At 53.2% G+C, this 16,484-nt stretch overlaps 1 protein-coding gene across 4 annotated transcripts; it reads right to left on the reverse strand.

Moving 5' to 3' along the window:
• Positions 1–6,870: 6,870 nt before the first annotated feature.
• Positions 6,871–13,683, reverse strand: TMEM220 (transmembrane protein 220). 4 transcript variants are annotated; one of them, XM_038742131.1, is made up of 6 exons: positions 13,590–13,683; positions 12,362–12,391; positions 9,682–9,742; positions 8,225–8,348; positions 7,269–7,277; positions 6,871–7,141 (listed from the first exon to the last, which is right to left on the reverse strand). In XM_038742131.1, exons 1-6 carry the CDS (start codon positions 13,677–13,679, stop codon positions 7,006–7,008), a joined length of 450 nt encoding a protein of 149 aa, XP_038598059.1. In that variant the 5' UTR covers positions 13,680–13,683; the 3' UTR covers positions 6,871–7,005. The 4 variants fall into 4 exon arrangements, with proteins under 4 accessions (XP_038598059.1, XP_038598057.1, XP_038598058.1 ...); XM_038742129.1 differs by having other exon boundaries at positions 7,269–7,328; XM_038742130.1 differs by lacking the exon at positions 12,362–12,391 and having other exon boundaries at positions 7,269–7,328.
• Positions 13,684–16,484: the final 2,801 nt, after the last annotated feature.

Genomic DNA, 16,484 nt, shown 5'->3' on the forward strand with positions numbered 1-16,484 from the left:
GGTAAAGTACAACAGAAATATGGAACATGGTGTTTCCCTGCCTATAAGGGGCTTTCATTCTAAGCACACAGATAGCCCTCAATAAAGTGACAGTTGAAGGGAGTCACATCCCTTGACCTGGAGGAGGGAACTCAAGGGTGCAAGAGACAACCTCCCGATGGAGAACATTCCCATCCAGCTGGCTTGGTGGGAGGGGAACAAAAGTGAGTACTATAAGAACGGGCAACAGCTGGAGATTAGAGCCAACCTCTAAGGCAGGAGAGCACCTCCACAATCACACACAAATACCATTATTATTATGCACTTACAATGTGCCAGGCACTGTTCTAAGCACTGGGTTAGATACAAGGTAATCAGGTTGTCCCACGTGGGGCTCACAGTCTTAATCCCCATTTTACAGATAAGGTAACTGAGGCACAGAGAAATGAAGTGGCTTGCTCAAGGTCACACAGCAAGCAAGTGGCGTAGCTGGGATTAGAACTCACGACCTCTGACTCCCAAGCCTGTGCTCTTTCCACTGAACCACGCTGCTTCTCCTTGTTCTCAAGTTCTGCACTTGAGTGCAGAACACTGCATTAAGCACTTGAGAGACTATAGTAGAGCAGAATTGGTAAATATATTTCCTGCCCACCACGAGTTTACAATCTAGAGGACACACACCCAACACCATAGCAACAGCACTGCATCAGTAGCCCACCTCATCTCCAACGGTGTAGTAATAATAATAATAATAATAATGGCATTTATTAAGCACTTACTACATGTAAAGCACTGTTCTAAGCGCTGGGGAGGTTACAAGGTGATTAGGTTGTCCCACGGGGGCTCACAGTCAATCCCCATTTTACAGATGAGGTAACTGAGGCACAGAGAAAAGTTAAGTGACTTACCCAAAGTCACACAGCTTGACAATTGGCAGAGCCGAGATTTGAACCCATGACCACTGACTCCAAAGCCCAGACTCTTTCCACTGAGCCACGCTGCTTCTCTGTACCAGCTAGTCAGCCAGCCCTGCATTGAGCTCTTGGCCAACTGTGGAGCAACAGCTTCACTCCCTGCCCTTGTTGGGACTACAGTCAAGTGGGAGGGATTTAGCCAACTAGGGACTGGAAAGAGAGGGAAGGGAATAAGCGACAGAGTTACACATCGTTTCAGTTAAAGCCCAACATGTCCATGAGAAAGGAAGCATCCATTCTCTCTTCCCTCTGGCCCCCACCCCTTGAACATGGCCACCTCATTCCAGCACCCCCATCCACAGACAACATTCAACATCACCCCAAATGAGGAAAGCAGTATACACCACTGTACACCCTCATCACCCAACCCTGACCACCACTCTGGTCAGGAACATCAAAATCATCATCACAGGAGTCAGGGCCTCAGACCAAGCCCCTCCCCCTGGGCCCACACACCAGTTATAGGAAACTCAAAATCAGTACCACAGTCATCAATATCAGATACCCCACCCCCCATAGGCTTGAGGCCCAACACAAAGGCACCCATGGATTTATAACATCATCATCAATATAACAGCCACCAGCTGCCCCCACCCCACAGAAAAGAGAAAAATGGGGGGAGAGCCTGAACAGCCACAGCTCCCAACTCACCAGACCGCCCCTGAAGGACACCACGCTCTCTCTCCTTCCTACAGGTAAAGTGGGGCAGAGTAGGGCTCAGGATCCTTATATGAGACATGAAATATCCCAGGAGCCTCTGGAGCCTTAAAGGACAAGACCCCTTAATCCACACTAATGAGCACCTGGGAGAGAGAGTTTGCATTGTTAAGAAAGGGCTTCCAGCAGATGGGAAACACCTGAGAGTTGGTATGGTGTCTGTGCTTTAACTCCAGAACCCCAGTGAGGAGGAGGGAGAGTTGGGGAAGAGTCTGGGGGTCCCCACAGTGACTCCAACCAAGTCCACTGGGGGATGAGTCCTCCTTTCCACCTAGGGACTTGTTTGCTGGATACTATGTGATGTTCTGTGCCTTGAAAGCTAGGTGTTTGAAGAAATCCAGCAGGCAGTCTGCTCCCCTCACTCCCCATTCCGGTCTTATTATAATGCTCTGCACACAATAAGTGTTCAATAAATACTAGTGATAGATTGATCCATGAGAAGCAAAGTGAGCTAGTGGAAAGAACAAGGGCATGGGAACCCGAGAACCTGGATTCTAGTCCCAGCTCCAGCCACTTATGAGCTGTGTGACTTTGGGCAAGTCACTTAACTTCTCTGTGCCTCAGTTACCTCATCTGTAAAATGGGGATTAAGATTGTGAGTCCCACGTGGGACAACCTGATTACCTTGAATCTACCTCAGTGCTTAGAACAGTACTTGGCACGTAGAGTTTAACAAATACCATTATTATTTATTACCAAAATGAGCTTACACCCTGGAGGAGGAACAAAGGGAACCATCATGCGGCTCACAGCCCTATTTTCAACACCTGCGGTGTGGGCGGTGCCTCATCTGACATCACGGTGAGAGACAACGCAGGCACGGCCGCCTCCTTGGAGAAAGGACGGGCAAGAAGCCGTATTGGAAAAGGGAAGCGAAGCTACAGGCGCCATATTACTCAAGGGCACCAGTGCTACATTATGGAAGCGTAACTAAGCCAGTATCGCCATTTTAGAGAAGGGCAAGGCGGCTACTGCCGCCATGGTGACAAAAGGCAGAAGGCCATTTTAGAGAAGGAAAATGAGACCAGAAATACCATTCAGGTTATGGGCAGACTCCATATTGGGGAAGGGAATTGAAGCCATTTTCGCCATGTTAGTTAAGTCGCTCGCCATCTTGGAGAAGGGCAAGAAGGCCAAAGTCAGAACATAGGCTAAGGGTCTTCCTATTGGTTAAGTCAGGAACGCCATTTTAGAGAGGGGTAATTAGTTCATAAATACCGTCAGGGTGAAGGGCAAAATTGCCACGTCGGAAAAAGGCATTGAAGCTATCGTCGGCATGTTAATTAGGGGGCAGAAACGTCACTTTTAGCGGGATAATTCGTCCAGCAATACCATCTTGGGGAAGGATAGTGAGGTCACTGTCACCATATTGCCCAAGGGCACAAACTTCAGTTTGGGGAAAAGCAATGTGGTCACTGGCAAAAAAAGCCATCTTAGGAAGGGAAATAATAATAATAATAATAATAATGGCATTTATTAAGCACTTACTATGTGCAAAGCACTGTTCTAAGCGCTGGGGAGGTTACAAGGGGATCAGGTTGTCCCACGGGGGGCTCCCAGTCTTAATCCCCATTTTACAGATGAGGAAACTGAGGGCCCAGAGAAGTTAAGTGACTTGCCCAAGGTCACAAGCAGACATGTGGCGGAGCCAAGATTCGAACCCCTGACCTCTGACTCCAAAGCCCGGGCTCTTTCCACTGAGCCAGGCTGCTTCTCTATGAGAGTATTGCTGCCCTGGGGGGAAAAAAACCACCTTTTTGGTTAAGGGCAGTGTATTCATTCAATCGTATTTATTGAGCACTTTACTGTGTGCAAAGCCCTGTACTAAGCACTTGGAGCGAATATTCATTCATTCATTCAATCGTATTTCTTGAGCGCTTACTGTGTGCAGAGCATTGTACTAAGCGCTTGGGAAGTACAAGTTGGCAACATAGAGACGGTCCCTACCCAACAGCGGGCTCACAGTCTAGAAGGGGGAGACAGACAACAAAACAAAACATATTAAAAAAATAAAATAAATAGAATAATTATGTACAAGTAAAATAAATAGAGTAATAAATACATACAAACATATATACATATATACAGGTGCTGTGGGGAGGGGAAGGAGGTAAGGTGGGGGGATGGGGAGGAGGGGGAGAAGAAGGAGGGGGCTCAGTCTGGGAAGGCCTCCTGGAGGTGAGCTCTCAGTAGGGCTTTGAAGGGAGGAAAAGAGCTAGCTTGGCAGATGTGCGGAGGGAGGGCATTCCAGGCCAGGGGGATGACGTGGGCCGGGGGTCGATGGCGGGACAGGGGAGAACGAGGCACAGTGAGGAGATTAGCGGCAGAGGAGCAGAGGGTGCGGGCTGGGCTCACTGGTAAACATGGCATAGAAATCATAATAATAATAATAATTTTGGTATTTGTTAAGCGCTTACTAAGTGCAAAGCACTGTTCTAAGCGCTGGGGAGGATACAAGGTGATCAGGTTGTCCCATGCGGGGCTCACAATTAATCCCCATTTTACAGATGAGGTTAACTGAGGCCCAGAGAAATTAAATGACTTGCCCAAAGCCACACAGCTGACAAGCGGCAGAGCTGGAATTTGAACCCATGACCTCTGACTCCCAAGCCCAGGCTCTTTCCACTGAGCCACGCTGCTTCTCTAAATAGTCACTGCAGGCTGCCAGCACAACCCGGTGAGCAGGGAAGTCTTTCTGCTCCACTCTCAATGTCACGTCACAGAGGGTGTTGCTCTTGCGGAGAGAGTTCATCGAATTGAGGATGGACTTTGCATGGGAGTTGATCATGATGTCTTTGGGGGCCCTAGTGCCTCCCGCTAGACAGAGGGGAGACACAGTTGATGGACACCCCAGGATTCTGAACCTCAGGGGCCGCTCTGGTCTGGTCTGGTCCTGTCTGGCCTCGCCGAGCACGGCCGAGCGCAGCTGGCGGGGCCTCGTCAGGCCGGACCAAGGGCCCGAACCGCTGCCGTCAGGAGCCCCAGACAGGGAACTGCAATTTTATTTTAGGGTCCGCCTCCCCTGGTAGCATGTAAGACGCTTTAAGGCAGGGATCGTGTCTACCAGCTCTGTTGAAGACTCCCAAGCTCTTAGTATAGTGGTCCATCTCTTTCCTGCTCCGATATGCTGATTTCTTCCACCCAGCCCTGAGACTGATTTGTCTGGTAACAGACACGGTTCTCAGCTTTTTCCAGAGGGCAGGATGGGAGACCCAGGATCTCGGGATCGGTGATCCTGTCATCTCTCCAGATCAGTTCCATGGCTCTAGAATACAATATAACAATAAAAAAAATACACATTCCCTGCCCACAACAAGCTTATGGTCTGGAGGACGCATCTGTTGGGTACCTCTTGTGGGCAAGGCTCATGTCTTCTATTATCGTACTCTCCCAAATCCTTAGTACAGTGCTCTGCACACAATAAGGGCTCAGTGAATACTACTGGGTTGAAAGGAGAGATTGTTTGCCAGTGGTTGTCCTTCTATCATGCATCCAAAAGAAACTCCTTACCAGTCACTTTAAGGAACTCAGCTATCTTTTTCCAACCTTACCTCGTTGAACAATAGTACAACCCAACCGCACTCTTTGCTCCTCTCATGCCAATTTACCGTATCTCCATGTTGTCTTTCTCACCAACCCCTCATCCACATCCTCCCTCTTGCCTGAAACACCGTATCCTCTCATACCCAGCCTGTCCCCATCTTCAAAACCCTACTAAAATCACATGTTCTCCAAAAGGGCCTCATTTATTCATTTATTCAATTGCATTTATTGAGCGCTTACTGTGTGCAGAGCACTGTACTAAGTGCTTGGGAAGTACAAGTTAGCGCTTGGGGACTCATCCTGCCCTTCCCTTCTAAGACCTTCCTTCTGCATCACAATGCACTGGGCCTGTTCCCCTTTAGCCCTTCAATAGTCACCTCTACCCCAGCCCCACCGCATTTAACTACATATCCATCTATAATTTATTTTAATGTCTATCTCCCTCCCCCAAGTCTGTAAGCTCTTCATTGACAGGGATCATGTCTACTTTATAGTACTGTACTCTCCCAAGTGCTTAATGCAGTGGTATGCACACAGTCAGCACTCAACAACTAGTATTGATTGAGTTTGGAGCTGGAATCAGGGGTCTTGGTTTGGGCTGATGGTTAGGGTGAGGAGTTAGGATCGGGTTATCATTCACTGACCAAAGCCCAGATTTGGGCATGAAGAGAAGTATGGCTCAGATTTACACACTGGGTTATGTTCTGTGAGATGATATTAGAGATCAGAGAGAGGGTTCTTTTGTGTTGGCTTGGTTTTATTTTTATGGTATTCATTAAGGGCTTACTATAGAAGCAGCGTGGCTTAGTGGAAAGAGCATGGGCTTGTTAGTCAGAGGTCATGGGTTCTGAGCCCTGCTCTGCCACTTGTCAGCTGTGTGACTTTAGGCAAGTCACTTAACTTCTCTGCGCCTCAGTTTTCTCATCTGTAAAATGGGGATTAAGACTGTAAGCCCCACGTGGGGCAACCTGATAACCTTGTACCTGTCTTAATCCCCATTTTACAGATGAGGTAACTGAAGCACAGAGAAGTTTTGACTCAAGGTCACACGGCAGACAAATAGCAGAGCCGAACTAGATCCCTGGTCCTTGGACTCCCAGGACCGTGCACTAAGCCACACTGCTTGTTTGATGTTCACGTTGCGTTGGGGTTCCAATTTGGGATTCCATTAGAGACGGGTTTAGTTAAGACCAGGGGTTAGAGTCAGTGGGCAGGTTGTAAGTAACAGTAACAGTTGGGTTAGGACTGGGTCTAGGCTGAGGGTTAGGAGTTTAGCCAGGGTTTAGGCCTGTTAGTGCTGAGCTTAGGAAGACTACCTGGAGGGAGGAGGCATGGGGCAGATTTACCATAGCTGGAAGGGAGAGGGGAGAGAGGGTCTCATGGAAGTCTGAGTGGACTTCCTCCTCTATCACGGTCTCAGAGAGCTGGCTGCACAGGAGCCCTCAGGGGCTGCCAGGGGTGGGGAATTCTGAGCTTGGGGAAAGATCACCCCAATTCCCTCTCCCTTCTGCCACCCAACTTCACCCTTTGCTGACAGGTGAGGAGCCCGGGGAGGTGGGGACTCCGACCTGCTGTTCCTGGGTCTCCAGATGCAAAGACCCAATCAGATGCCAAATTCCATCAGTCAATCAATCAATCAATCGTGTTTATTGAGCGCTTACTGCGTACACAGCACTGTACTAAGCACTTGGGAGAATACAATATAGTGGAATTGGTAGACACATCCCCTGCCTTTGGGCAGGGGGTGACATGGCCGGTTGGAGTTCAGTGGATGAAACATCACCAACTGCAGTCACAAGACTTCCTTGCAGTGGGCAGGCCACGAGGCTCGCATCTCCTTGTTCACGTAAATGTAGGCCCACAGCATGACCGGGCAGAGAGCGATGGAAACAGCGACAGCCAGACGGGCTCCTCCACCCACAGGGCTTCTGGGAAAACAAAGAGGCATCAGGGGTTCCTCAGTGCATTTACAAAGGGAAGAGACATCTGTGAGATTCACAATGCTCTGCCCACAGACCCTCAGGCCACACTTCAACCTAGCAGACCTGAACTTACTTTGCTGAGCTGTGGCAGAGAGACATCCACATGGCAACGATCAGCAGGCCGAACAGCTCCCTGAGAAATAACCCCGGTTAATGGCTGGAGGAAGCCGGTCCCGGCACCACACGACAGACACAGACCACTCTGCCCCTCGGAAATGCCCCCGCCACCCTTGGCCACCCCGGAACGGGACGCTTTCACCCTCGCAAAAACATGGCTGCTGGAACCCGGGATCAGGCTTGGAGATGGGGCTAGACGTTCATGGCTACCACAACCTTGACTTGGGCTAATGACCCGGTTTCCCCAGTAGCCCATTCCCCTTCAATGCCTCAGTGCCACCCAATGGCCCAGTCCCACCGGATGGCTCTCCTCGTGTCCCAGTTGCCTCCAACGGCCCAGTCCCCTCTTATGGCCCTTCTAATAGGCCAAACCCTTCTGGTGCTAGTCAGGCCCCCAGGCTGGGGGTCCCCATGCAAATCCAGGGCCCAGGGTGGAGTTCTTTCTGTGTCGGGATAGACACCTTTTTGCCAGGCTTGAGAGAAGACAAAACATTGCAGCCTGGAGCTGTGGGGGACCCATGAGGTTGGGGAGAATGGGCCAGGCCTCCAGCCCTGCCTGTCCTGAGAGTCCAACCCAGCGGGTCTGGCCCGGGCACACACACAGCTGCGTGTGTGTCACCAGGACATAATCTCTTCAGAAATCCACTCATCAGTGCCGAGTGAAAACGGCCACTCTGAGACGCAGGCAGGCAGAGAGGCAGACAGACAGGCGGCCCACTGAATTAGGCTTGAAGTGTTTCCCAGAGGACAATTAGCAAGCACAGTGGGAGGTGGTGGGGAATGGAGGGAAAACATCAGATGGACACAGAGAGCACAGAGCTGCCGGGAATTTTGACTGTTGAACAAATCTAATATTTGGTGAGCCCATGTGCATGTGTATCATGGCGCCAGTCTCGCCGGTTCACTGCTCACCTGCCTTCCTCCTCGTTCAAGAGGTCCCAGTGGGTGTGGCGGGCCCAGGACCCTCCAGACCAAATGGCCCCCGCAACACAGAGGAGAAGGTGCAGCTCAGTCAGTCTCCTCCAAATGGCGTTCCCTGCGGACAAACAGGCCGGGGCTGCTCTCCTGCATCCGCACCTTGAGCAAGGCTCGGCCCACGGGAGCCTGAGGCAGGTGCCCACCCCTATGGACCGGGCCTCTTGGGGGGTACCAAGTGGGAACCCCCAGTCCACGGAAGGATCTGGGGTCACTGACCGTGGAGGTGGTCATTTCCCAAACCCGCTCAGCCCAGACTGCTTCTCGGCACTACCAGCCCACTGCTCCAGAGGAGGGGCCGGCTGCTATGGCTCCTGCTGTTGAAGCTGAATGACCACGGAGGGCTTAGTGGAGATAGCAGTGGCCACTTGGCCAGGGGTGGCCGGGCCAGAGGTCTCGCACCGCTGGCAGAGTGGCCAGGCTTCAGATTTCCCTGCTTTCTTCTGGGTGATGGGCCCAGTTCCCGGTGCCCAGGTTGTCAATCCCTGGGGGCCTCCAACAGCTTCACAGGATGGTGTCCAACTGTGGGGTGGGGTCCAACTCTTCCCAACTCCCAGGTGGTTGCTGTGTTGTACTTTCTCGAACGCTTAAGTAAGGTTCTCTGTACACAGTAAGCGCTCAATAAATATGATTGAATGAATGAATGAATCAATGATCGGGGCCCCCAGCCCAGAGAGAAACCTGCTATTTGCTGCTGCAAGGAGCAGAGGAGGAGGAGGAAGAGGAGAAGAATGAGAAAGAGGGTTCGCTGTGAAGAGCCGTGAGGAGCCTCTCTAGTGAGAAGCTGACTTTAAAAGGAAAGGTTTTTTTGTTCTCCATTCTGAGCCTGAAAACCACTCCCCACTCCGGGCACTAGGACCCCTGGGATACAGACAGGGGCCTCTCAGAGGCCTGAGCTTCGCTCTCCTGCCTGTGGGAACCCCAAGTGCAGCCTCGGGCCCCTGAGCCAGCGAAGAGGAGAGCCTTGTTCCCGCTTTGTCCCCTGGGCTCCGGAGAGCTGCTGACACACTCGGCACAGACAAAGAAGTTCCCGGAGAAGGAGAAAGGGAGCAGAGGTTGCTCGCTTGTGGCTTTGCTTTGCAACTTTGCGACAAGAGTGCCGGTGGTCTGGGGACTAGAACAAGCCCTCCCCAGAGCCTCCCGTTTGCACGATCTTGGTTTTGGAGTTCAGTTCCCAGACAGGCTGCCCACACCCTGGGGAGGCCCGCCCGGCCCCTCCCAGGCCCCCAAGCTTGTGCCCCAAGCTCGTGACTGCATCCGGGCTCGCAGCCCAGCCATCAGCAAGCCACCGGCTTTCACACTCAGAGGTTTGGGCCTCTAGTGGGGAGCTAAAGGGGGAAATCCAGGACCAGGACCAGCCCCGGGACCTACCCGCTCCCACCGAGGTCCAGTACCTGCAACCTGAGGGCTGAGGCCAACCAGCAGGGACAGGAGGGCTGGAACCGCATAAGCCACCTGTGAGCAAACAAAACATATTCGTCCCGCACCTGCCGCTTTGGAGGGGCAGCGGCATGACCTGGGTGACTCTCTGGGATGGAGCATGGACCTATCCAAAGCCCCCAACAATGAAATACCTACCGCATCAGCCTCCTTTCTGACCTCCCAACCTCCTGCCTCTCCCCGTGTCAGTCCCCTGCCCCGATTATCCTTATACAAAATCGTTCAGAGCCTGTCACCCTCCTCCTCAAAAATCTTCCCAAACTAAGCCCCCTTTATCTCCTGCTCCTCCTCTCCTCTCCATTGCCCTGACTCCCTCTCTCTGCTCTAACCCTGTCACAGCCCCACAGAACTTGTGTATATATGTACATTTTAATTATTCTATTTATTTTATGAATGTGCATATGTCTATAATTCTATTTATTTGTATTGATGCTATTGATGCCTGTTTACTTGTTTTGATGTCTGTCTCCCCCTTCTAGACTGTGAGCCTGTTATTGGGTAGGGATTGTCTCTATTTTTTGCTGAATTGTACTTTCCAAGCGCTTAGTGCAGTGCTCTGCACACAGTAAGTGCTCAATAAATACGACTGAATGAATGAATGAAATCTCCAGGGGTTGCCTATCCACCTCCGTAACAAATAAAAACTCCTCACTATTGGCTTCAAAGCTCTCCATCACCTTGCCCCTTCTTACCCCACCTCCCTTCTCTCCTTCTACATCCCAGGCTGCACACTCTGCCCCTCTGGTGCTAACCTTCTCACTGGGCCTTGATCTCACCTGTCTCGCCGCCAACCCCAGCCATGTCCTACCTCTGTCCTGGAACGCCCTCCTCCCTCAAATCCGCCAAACAATCACTCTTCCCCCCCTTCAAAGCCCCTACTGAAGGCTCACTTCCTCCAAGAGGCCTTCCCCAGCCTAAGCCCCTCTTTCCCTCAGCTCCCTCTCCCGTGTCACCTCGACTCGTTCCCTTTGCTCTTCCTCCCCTCGCCCCACCACAAAGCCCTTATGTATATGTGCATATATCTGTAATTCTATTTATTTATATTGCTGCCTGTTTACTTGTTTTGATGTTTGCCTCCCTCCCACCCCATGAGGCTGTGAGCCCGTGTATGCAGGGATTGTCTCTCTTTATTGCTGTATTGTATTTTCCAAGCGTTTAGTACAGTGCTCTGCACACGGTAAGTGCTCAATAAGTATATATGTGAATGAATGAAATCAGCCAGACCGGTCGACTGTGCCCGAGCACAATTCCTCCGAGGTCTCAGGGTATCTGCACTGCTGAGTGAAGGACCCCGGCTCCCAGTCCCCTGGGCTGCGGGGAAGGCCTAGCAACGGTCGGGCGGCGTTTGACAGCGCTCTGGGTCCAGCCCATTTGTGACCCTATTCAGGCTCTCGCTGAAAGCCGAACTGAAGTCGAGGACTAAGGGGGGAGGGGAAGCTTAGTCCTGTAGCACCTCCTGCCAGGGAACTACATTTCCCAGAAAACACTAAGAACAATGGGATTTTTTTGCGAGAAGGAACTCTGGTTCTCTCTTCCAGCCTGCTGAAACCAACACACTCGAAACGTTTGAAAATAACTGATTTTTGCCCCCTGCTAATTCAACCCATCCTCCTCCTCCTCTGTAAATTTTTATGTGCCCGTTTCTCTCTTTTAAGACTGTAAGCTCCTTGTGGGCCGGGATGTGCCTCTGACATCTATGGTATGCTCTCATGGGCTTAAAAGAGTGTTCTGCCCAAAGCAGGCACTCAGTAAATACTGTTGGTTGATCCACTGAGGGATCGATCAGCTTTGCCGACTTATGGGTGCACACGCTCAGGATTTTGTCTGCATCTTGTCAGAGTTCATGTGCTTCCGGTAGGTGGTTTGGGTGGATCCCCACTGCAGAATTAGGGAGCGTTCTTCCGGCCCTATGCTTCCAGGTAGAACGTGACATCATGTCAGAAGAAATGGTTGTGAACATGGGGATACTATAGTGCGTGTTTCATCCGGACAGGACTCCTGGGTCATCAGAGAACTCACTACATCGACGTTTGCCTGTCTGAGGTGTGTAGGCTCCAGGTCTGACTTGGCTTTCCCCGTGTTCCCTCCCTGAATAAAAGAAAGTTTTGGCTCTGAGCTGAGGGTCTGGCAACTATCTGGAGGGGCCACCCCTCCCCCAGCTCCTCCCCAATGTCCCCGACAGGAAACAGTGTGGCCTAGTGGACAGGGAATGGGTTGGGAGTCAAAAGAACCTGGGCTCTAATCCCAGCTCCACCTCTTGTCGGCTGTGTCATCTGGGGCAAGTCACTTAACTTCTCTGTGACTCAGTCCCCTAACCTGAAATATAGGGATTAAGACTGTGAGCCCCATGTGAGACAGGGACTGTGTCCAACTTCATTACCTTGTATCTACCCCAGCGCTTACTACAGTGCCTGGCACATAGTAAGAGCTTAACAAATACCATAAAAGACAAACAAACAAAAAAAAAAAAACCAGTCCAGCGCCCACCACTTGCCCCAGGGAGGGTCCCTGCAGTCCTGGGGGTACGGGGCATCACAGGCTGGGATGTCGTGAGGAGCCAGGAGTCCACCGGGGGCTCTCCCCGATGCTGGCAGAGGCCTAGGGTGCCAGATTCACTTGGCCTGGGCTACTCACCATCCACAGCCCTGCATCAGGGTCGTTCACCTGCAACGTCAAACCAGATTCCGGTTTGATTCCGGTCGCTTGTTTCCGTCACTGCTGGGGCTCACACCCTGTGGCTAGCCTGCTTTAGCACAGTTCGGGACAGAGACACGGACACACATACACAGACGAGCTCAGTAGCAGTACAGAAGCATCAAGGTCTAATGGAAAGAGCAAGGGCCTCGGTGTCAGGAGCCCTGGGTTTTAGTCCCGGTTCTATCACTTGCCTGCAGTCCAACCTTGGGCTCTGTGCCTCAATTTCCTCCTCCAGGGGAAAAATACAAAGAAACCCAGAAACAAAACAAAGACCAACAACAAAAAATACCCAATTGCTTTCCACGCCACTAGACAGGCGGGAGCCAGAAAACCATAGGCTGTAAGGCACTCAATCAGCTCACTCCGTCCTATCTATCCTGGCTCCTCTCCCATGACAACCCAGGCCACACGCTTCACTCCTCCAGGAGAAGGGAAGCCACCCCTTTCTGGGTTTGAAAGTGGAAGTGCTGGTTGTTTTCGGGGAAAGAGAGGGAAAGCAAAAACTGGACTAAGATCTCCCTTTCCAACCAGGGGCCTGGGCTGCCTGGCCTCCCCTGTAGTCCCCCTCTGACCCCACTTCCAGTCGGTGAGCCCCAGGAGGGGCAGGGGCTGGGTCTGACGTGACTGTATTTTACCTGCCACGGCATTTGGTACAGTGTTTGCACCTGGTCTACACTCAGCCAATACCACACTTAGAGCCTTGGAGGACACACGTAGACACGTGAATACGCACATCGGCACGGCACAGCCATGCACACAGATCGGCACAGCTGCACACAGCCCCCCCTCCCCGACCCCCAGTGGGGTGTGCGGTTAGGGGTAGGGTAGGGAGGGGAGAAGAGCTGGGCGGCGGAGGGGAAGGAGAGTGGCAGCTGCCAGTCGAACCTAAAATCGATGCCAGTCTGAACGGAAGTGGGAGACTCACCGACACACAGACGAACCCCCCTACCCACCCCCCCACCCCCCACCGCCCCCGGGCCCAGGGCGGGCGCTCAGTAAGTACTGCAGCCACACACCCAGATGCCCTGGCGCTCACTGGTACAGATGCACATAGGCCCCTCGCAGCCACACAGCCCCGGCCCCGCGGCCCCCGGCCGGGGAGGGGGCTCGCCGGCTAGGCCGGCTCCTGCCCGGCCCCCGGCCCCCGCCCAGCCCCCGGGCTGACCTGCACCGAGGCTGCCAGCGCCAAGAAGGCGGCCATGAGCAGGTTGCAGCCTCTCCAGAGCGCCGGGCCCCCGGGCCCCGCCGGCCCCATCCCGCCGGCCCTCGGCCCTGGACCCCGGACCCCGGACCCCGACCCGCCCGCGGGGGGGAAGGAGGGAGGGTGGGCCGGGGGCGGGGACGGAGCCCGCCACGCCCATCCCCCCCTCCTCCTCCTCTTCCTCCTCCTCCTCCTCCTCTCCTCCTCCTCCCCCTGCTCCCACCGAGGCTGAGCCGGGCAGAGCCGCGGGGAGACAGCCGCTCCGGAGCGGCCGACACCCCGAGAGCTAGCCCCAGCCCCCGCCGCTCCCCCCTTCCCTCCTTCCCCAGCCTCTGCCCTCCTCCTCCTCCCCCTCCTCCTCCACCTCCTCCTCTCTCCCCACGCCCTGGCCCTGGGGCCGCTCACAGTCCTTGGAGGCCGGGCCGGGGTGGGAGCCGGCCCCGGGCACACAAGGAAAGATTGAAACGATAATACAGCAAAGCAGGTTAGGAAATCAAGGACAACGAGAAAAACACCAGGCGCTGCGGTACACTGTGGCCAAAAGGGGGGTTTTTCCCAGCTGCTCAGTGCTTCAGCACTGCTCCAGCAGGGTTCCAAATCCACCCCAGCAATGCACCAGAAGGGCTCCGGCACCACCCCAGCAATACCCCAGCAAGGCTCCCCCGGCACCACCTCCCCACCAGATTCCAGCGGGGCCCCAACAGCACAGCGTAAACTCTGCCAGTCACAACCTTCCCCTGTTGTAAGGTGCCTGGCCCCAGCCAGAGGCATTCAAGCCCCAGGATGGAAGGAGGGACACGGAGTGGGTTGAGTCTCCTGGGGGTGGGGGGAAGGGGAAACCCTCACCTTTCATACCATCTCAAACATAGCAGGACTGGTACCCCATTGCCTCAGTCATGGGGAACCCTCACCTTTCATACCTCAAACATACCAGAACTGGTGCCCCGTTGCCTCGGTCATGTCCCTGCACTGGCCTCCCGGGGCTCTGTCCTGGGACTGTGGGGTGCCACCTCGGTTTAATGAGACTTGAAAATGGGCTGTGTGCTGGGGGCATTGTGTAGACCCTGGGCCTCTAGGTGGCAAAGGTGAAGCCCATGGCCACGTATCTCTGAATCATCTGCACTCTGCCTCGACTTCGTGCCACCTCTAGCGGCAGCCAATTGGAGATTATTGCCACCTGGGGACCCCCAGCCTGCCAGACCCCTGGTGTGCCAAATAGTGCGGGGATCATTTCCTCTTCAGCCACTCCTGAATGTTTCTGTTGGACCACAGTAGGATCGGGTAGCACGTGGGGATGAGGATGCAGCCAAGGAGCCCGGCACCAGAGGCAAGGATGGAGAAGATTTCCGCGGCCACTGTGGCCTTCCCCTTGGTGCTCTGGTACACAGGGAGGAAGGAGGCCCAGACGCTGCAAAACAGCAGCGTGCCAAACGTGATGAACTTGGCCTCGTTGAAGCTGTTGGGCAGCCTCTGGGCCAGGAAGGCCACGGTGAAACTCACCAAGGCCAGGACACCCAGGTAGCCCAGGATGCAGAAGAAGCCTATCCTGGAGCCCTTGTTACACTGGACGATGATGGTCCAGGCTCACACTGCGGGTCCATGTCCGGGAAGGGTGGATCGGTTCCCAGCCAGTTCCCTCAGGTGGTCGCCTGCACCAGGGAGCAGACCAGGAATATGGATGTCCAAGCTCTGGGCCCCACCCACCTCCTGGCCCTGCTCCCCACGCTTGTGGCCTTGAAGGCCAGAACCATGGTGATGGTTTTGCCCCACATGGAGGAGACAGCCACAGTAAACATGATGCCAAAAGCCATTTGTCATTGGAGGCAGGAGGCCAGGGTGGGACAGCTGATGTAGGTCAGGGCACGGGAGAAGCAGAGAGTGAGGGAGATGAGGGTATAGCTGAGACCTCTGTTATTGGCTCGGACTAGGGGGGTATCTCGGTACTTAATGAACACCCCAAGATCTAGGGCTGTGAGGAAAGAGAAGGAGAGAGTCCTGCAGACCAGGATCAGCTCCAAAGTCTCCTCAGGGGACACGAAGATCACCAGTTTGAGGAGGCAACGATTTTTCTCCATGTTTGGGTACTCATTTCCAGGGCACGTTACACAATACTCCTTTTCTGAGGGGAAGGAACAGAATCTCATTGCCTTCTTTTTATTAATGGTATTAAACGCTTACTCTGTGACAGGCACTATACTAAGTACTGGGGTAGAGACAAGATAATCAGGTTGAACGCAATCCCTGTCCCACATAGGGCTCATAGTCTTAATCCCCATTTTACAGATGAGGTAGCTGAGGCACAGAAAAGTGATACAACTCCTCTAGAATGTAAGCTTGATGTGGGCAGGGAATGTGTCTGTTTATTGTTCTTGTACTCTCCCAAGCGTTTAGTACAGTGGTCTGCACACAATAATCACTCAATAAATACGATTGGCTGACTGATTTGCCCAGCAGACAAGTGGCAGAGCCAGGATTAGAACCCAAGTCCTTTAGACTCCCAGGCCCATCGACTATCCACTAGGCCAAGCTGCTTCTCCTGTTTCCTCTGTTAATAATAATAATAGTAATAATTATGGTATCTGTTAAGCGCTTACAATGTATTGTGCCAGGCACTGTTCTAAGTGCTGGGGTGGGTACGAGGTTATCAGGTTGTCCCACGTGGGGCTTACAGTCTTACTCCCCATTTTACAGATAAGGTCACTGAGGCCCAGAGAAGTGAAGTGACTTCCCCAAAGTCATACAGCAGACAAGTGGCGGAGCCAGGATTAGAATCCGTGACCTTCTGACTCCCAGGCCCGTGCCCTACTCACTACTCCATGCTGCTTCCCCGGTAATTATGGTATTCGTTAAGCGCTTACT

This window comes from Tachyglossus aculeatus, unplaced genomic scaffold (genome assembly GCF_015852505.1).
Source record: "Tachyglossus aculeatus isolate mTacAcu1 unplaced genomic scaffold, mTacAcu1.pri SUPER_34, whole genome shotgun sequence".
NCBI lineage: Eukaryota > Metazoa > Chordata > Mammalia > Monotremata > Tachyglossidae > Tachyglossus > Tachyglossus aculeatus.

What these genes read in the sequence shown, in the direction of transcription:
- TMEM220 (XM_038742129.1), bottom strand. Translation starts at nt 13,679, where the DNA reads ATGGGGCCGGCGGGGCCCGGGGGCCCGGCGCTCTGGAGAGGCTGCAAC. An exon ending in CTGATGCAGGGCTGTGGATG is followed by an intron (nt 9,743 to 12,361) that starts GTGAGTAGCCCA and finishes GTTTGCTCACAG; the next exon opens with GTGGCTTATGCGGTTCCAGC. An exon ending in CCTCAGCCCTCAGGTTGCAG is followed by an intron (nt 8,349 to 9,681) that starts GTACTGGACCTC and finishes GTTTGTCCGCAG; the next exon opens with GGAACGCCATTTGGAGGAGA.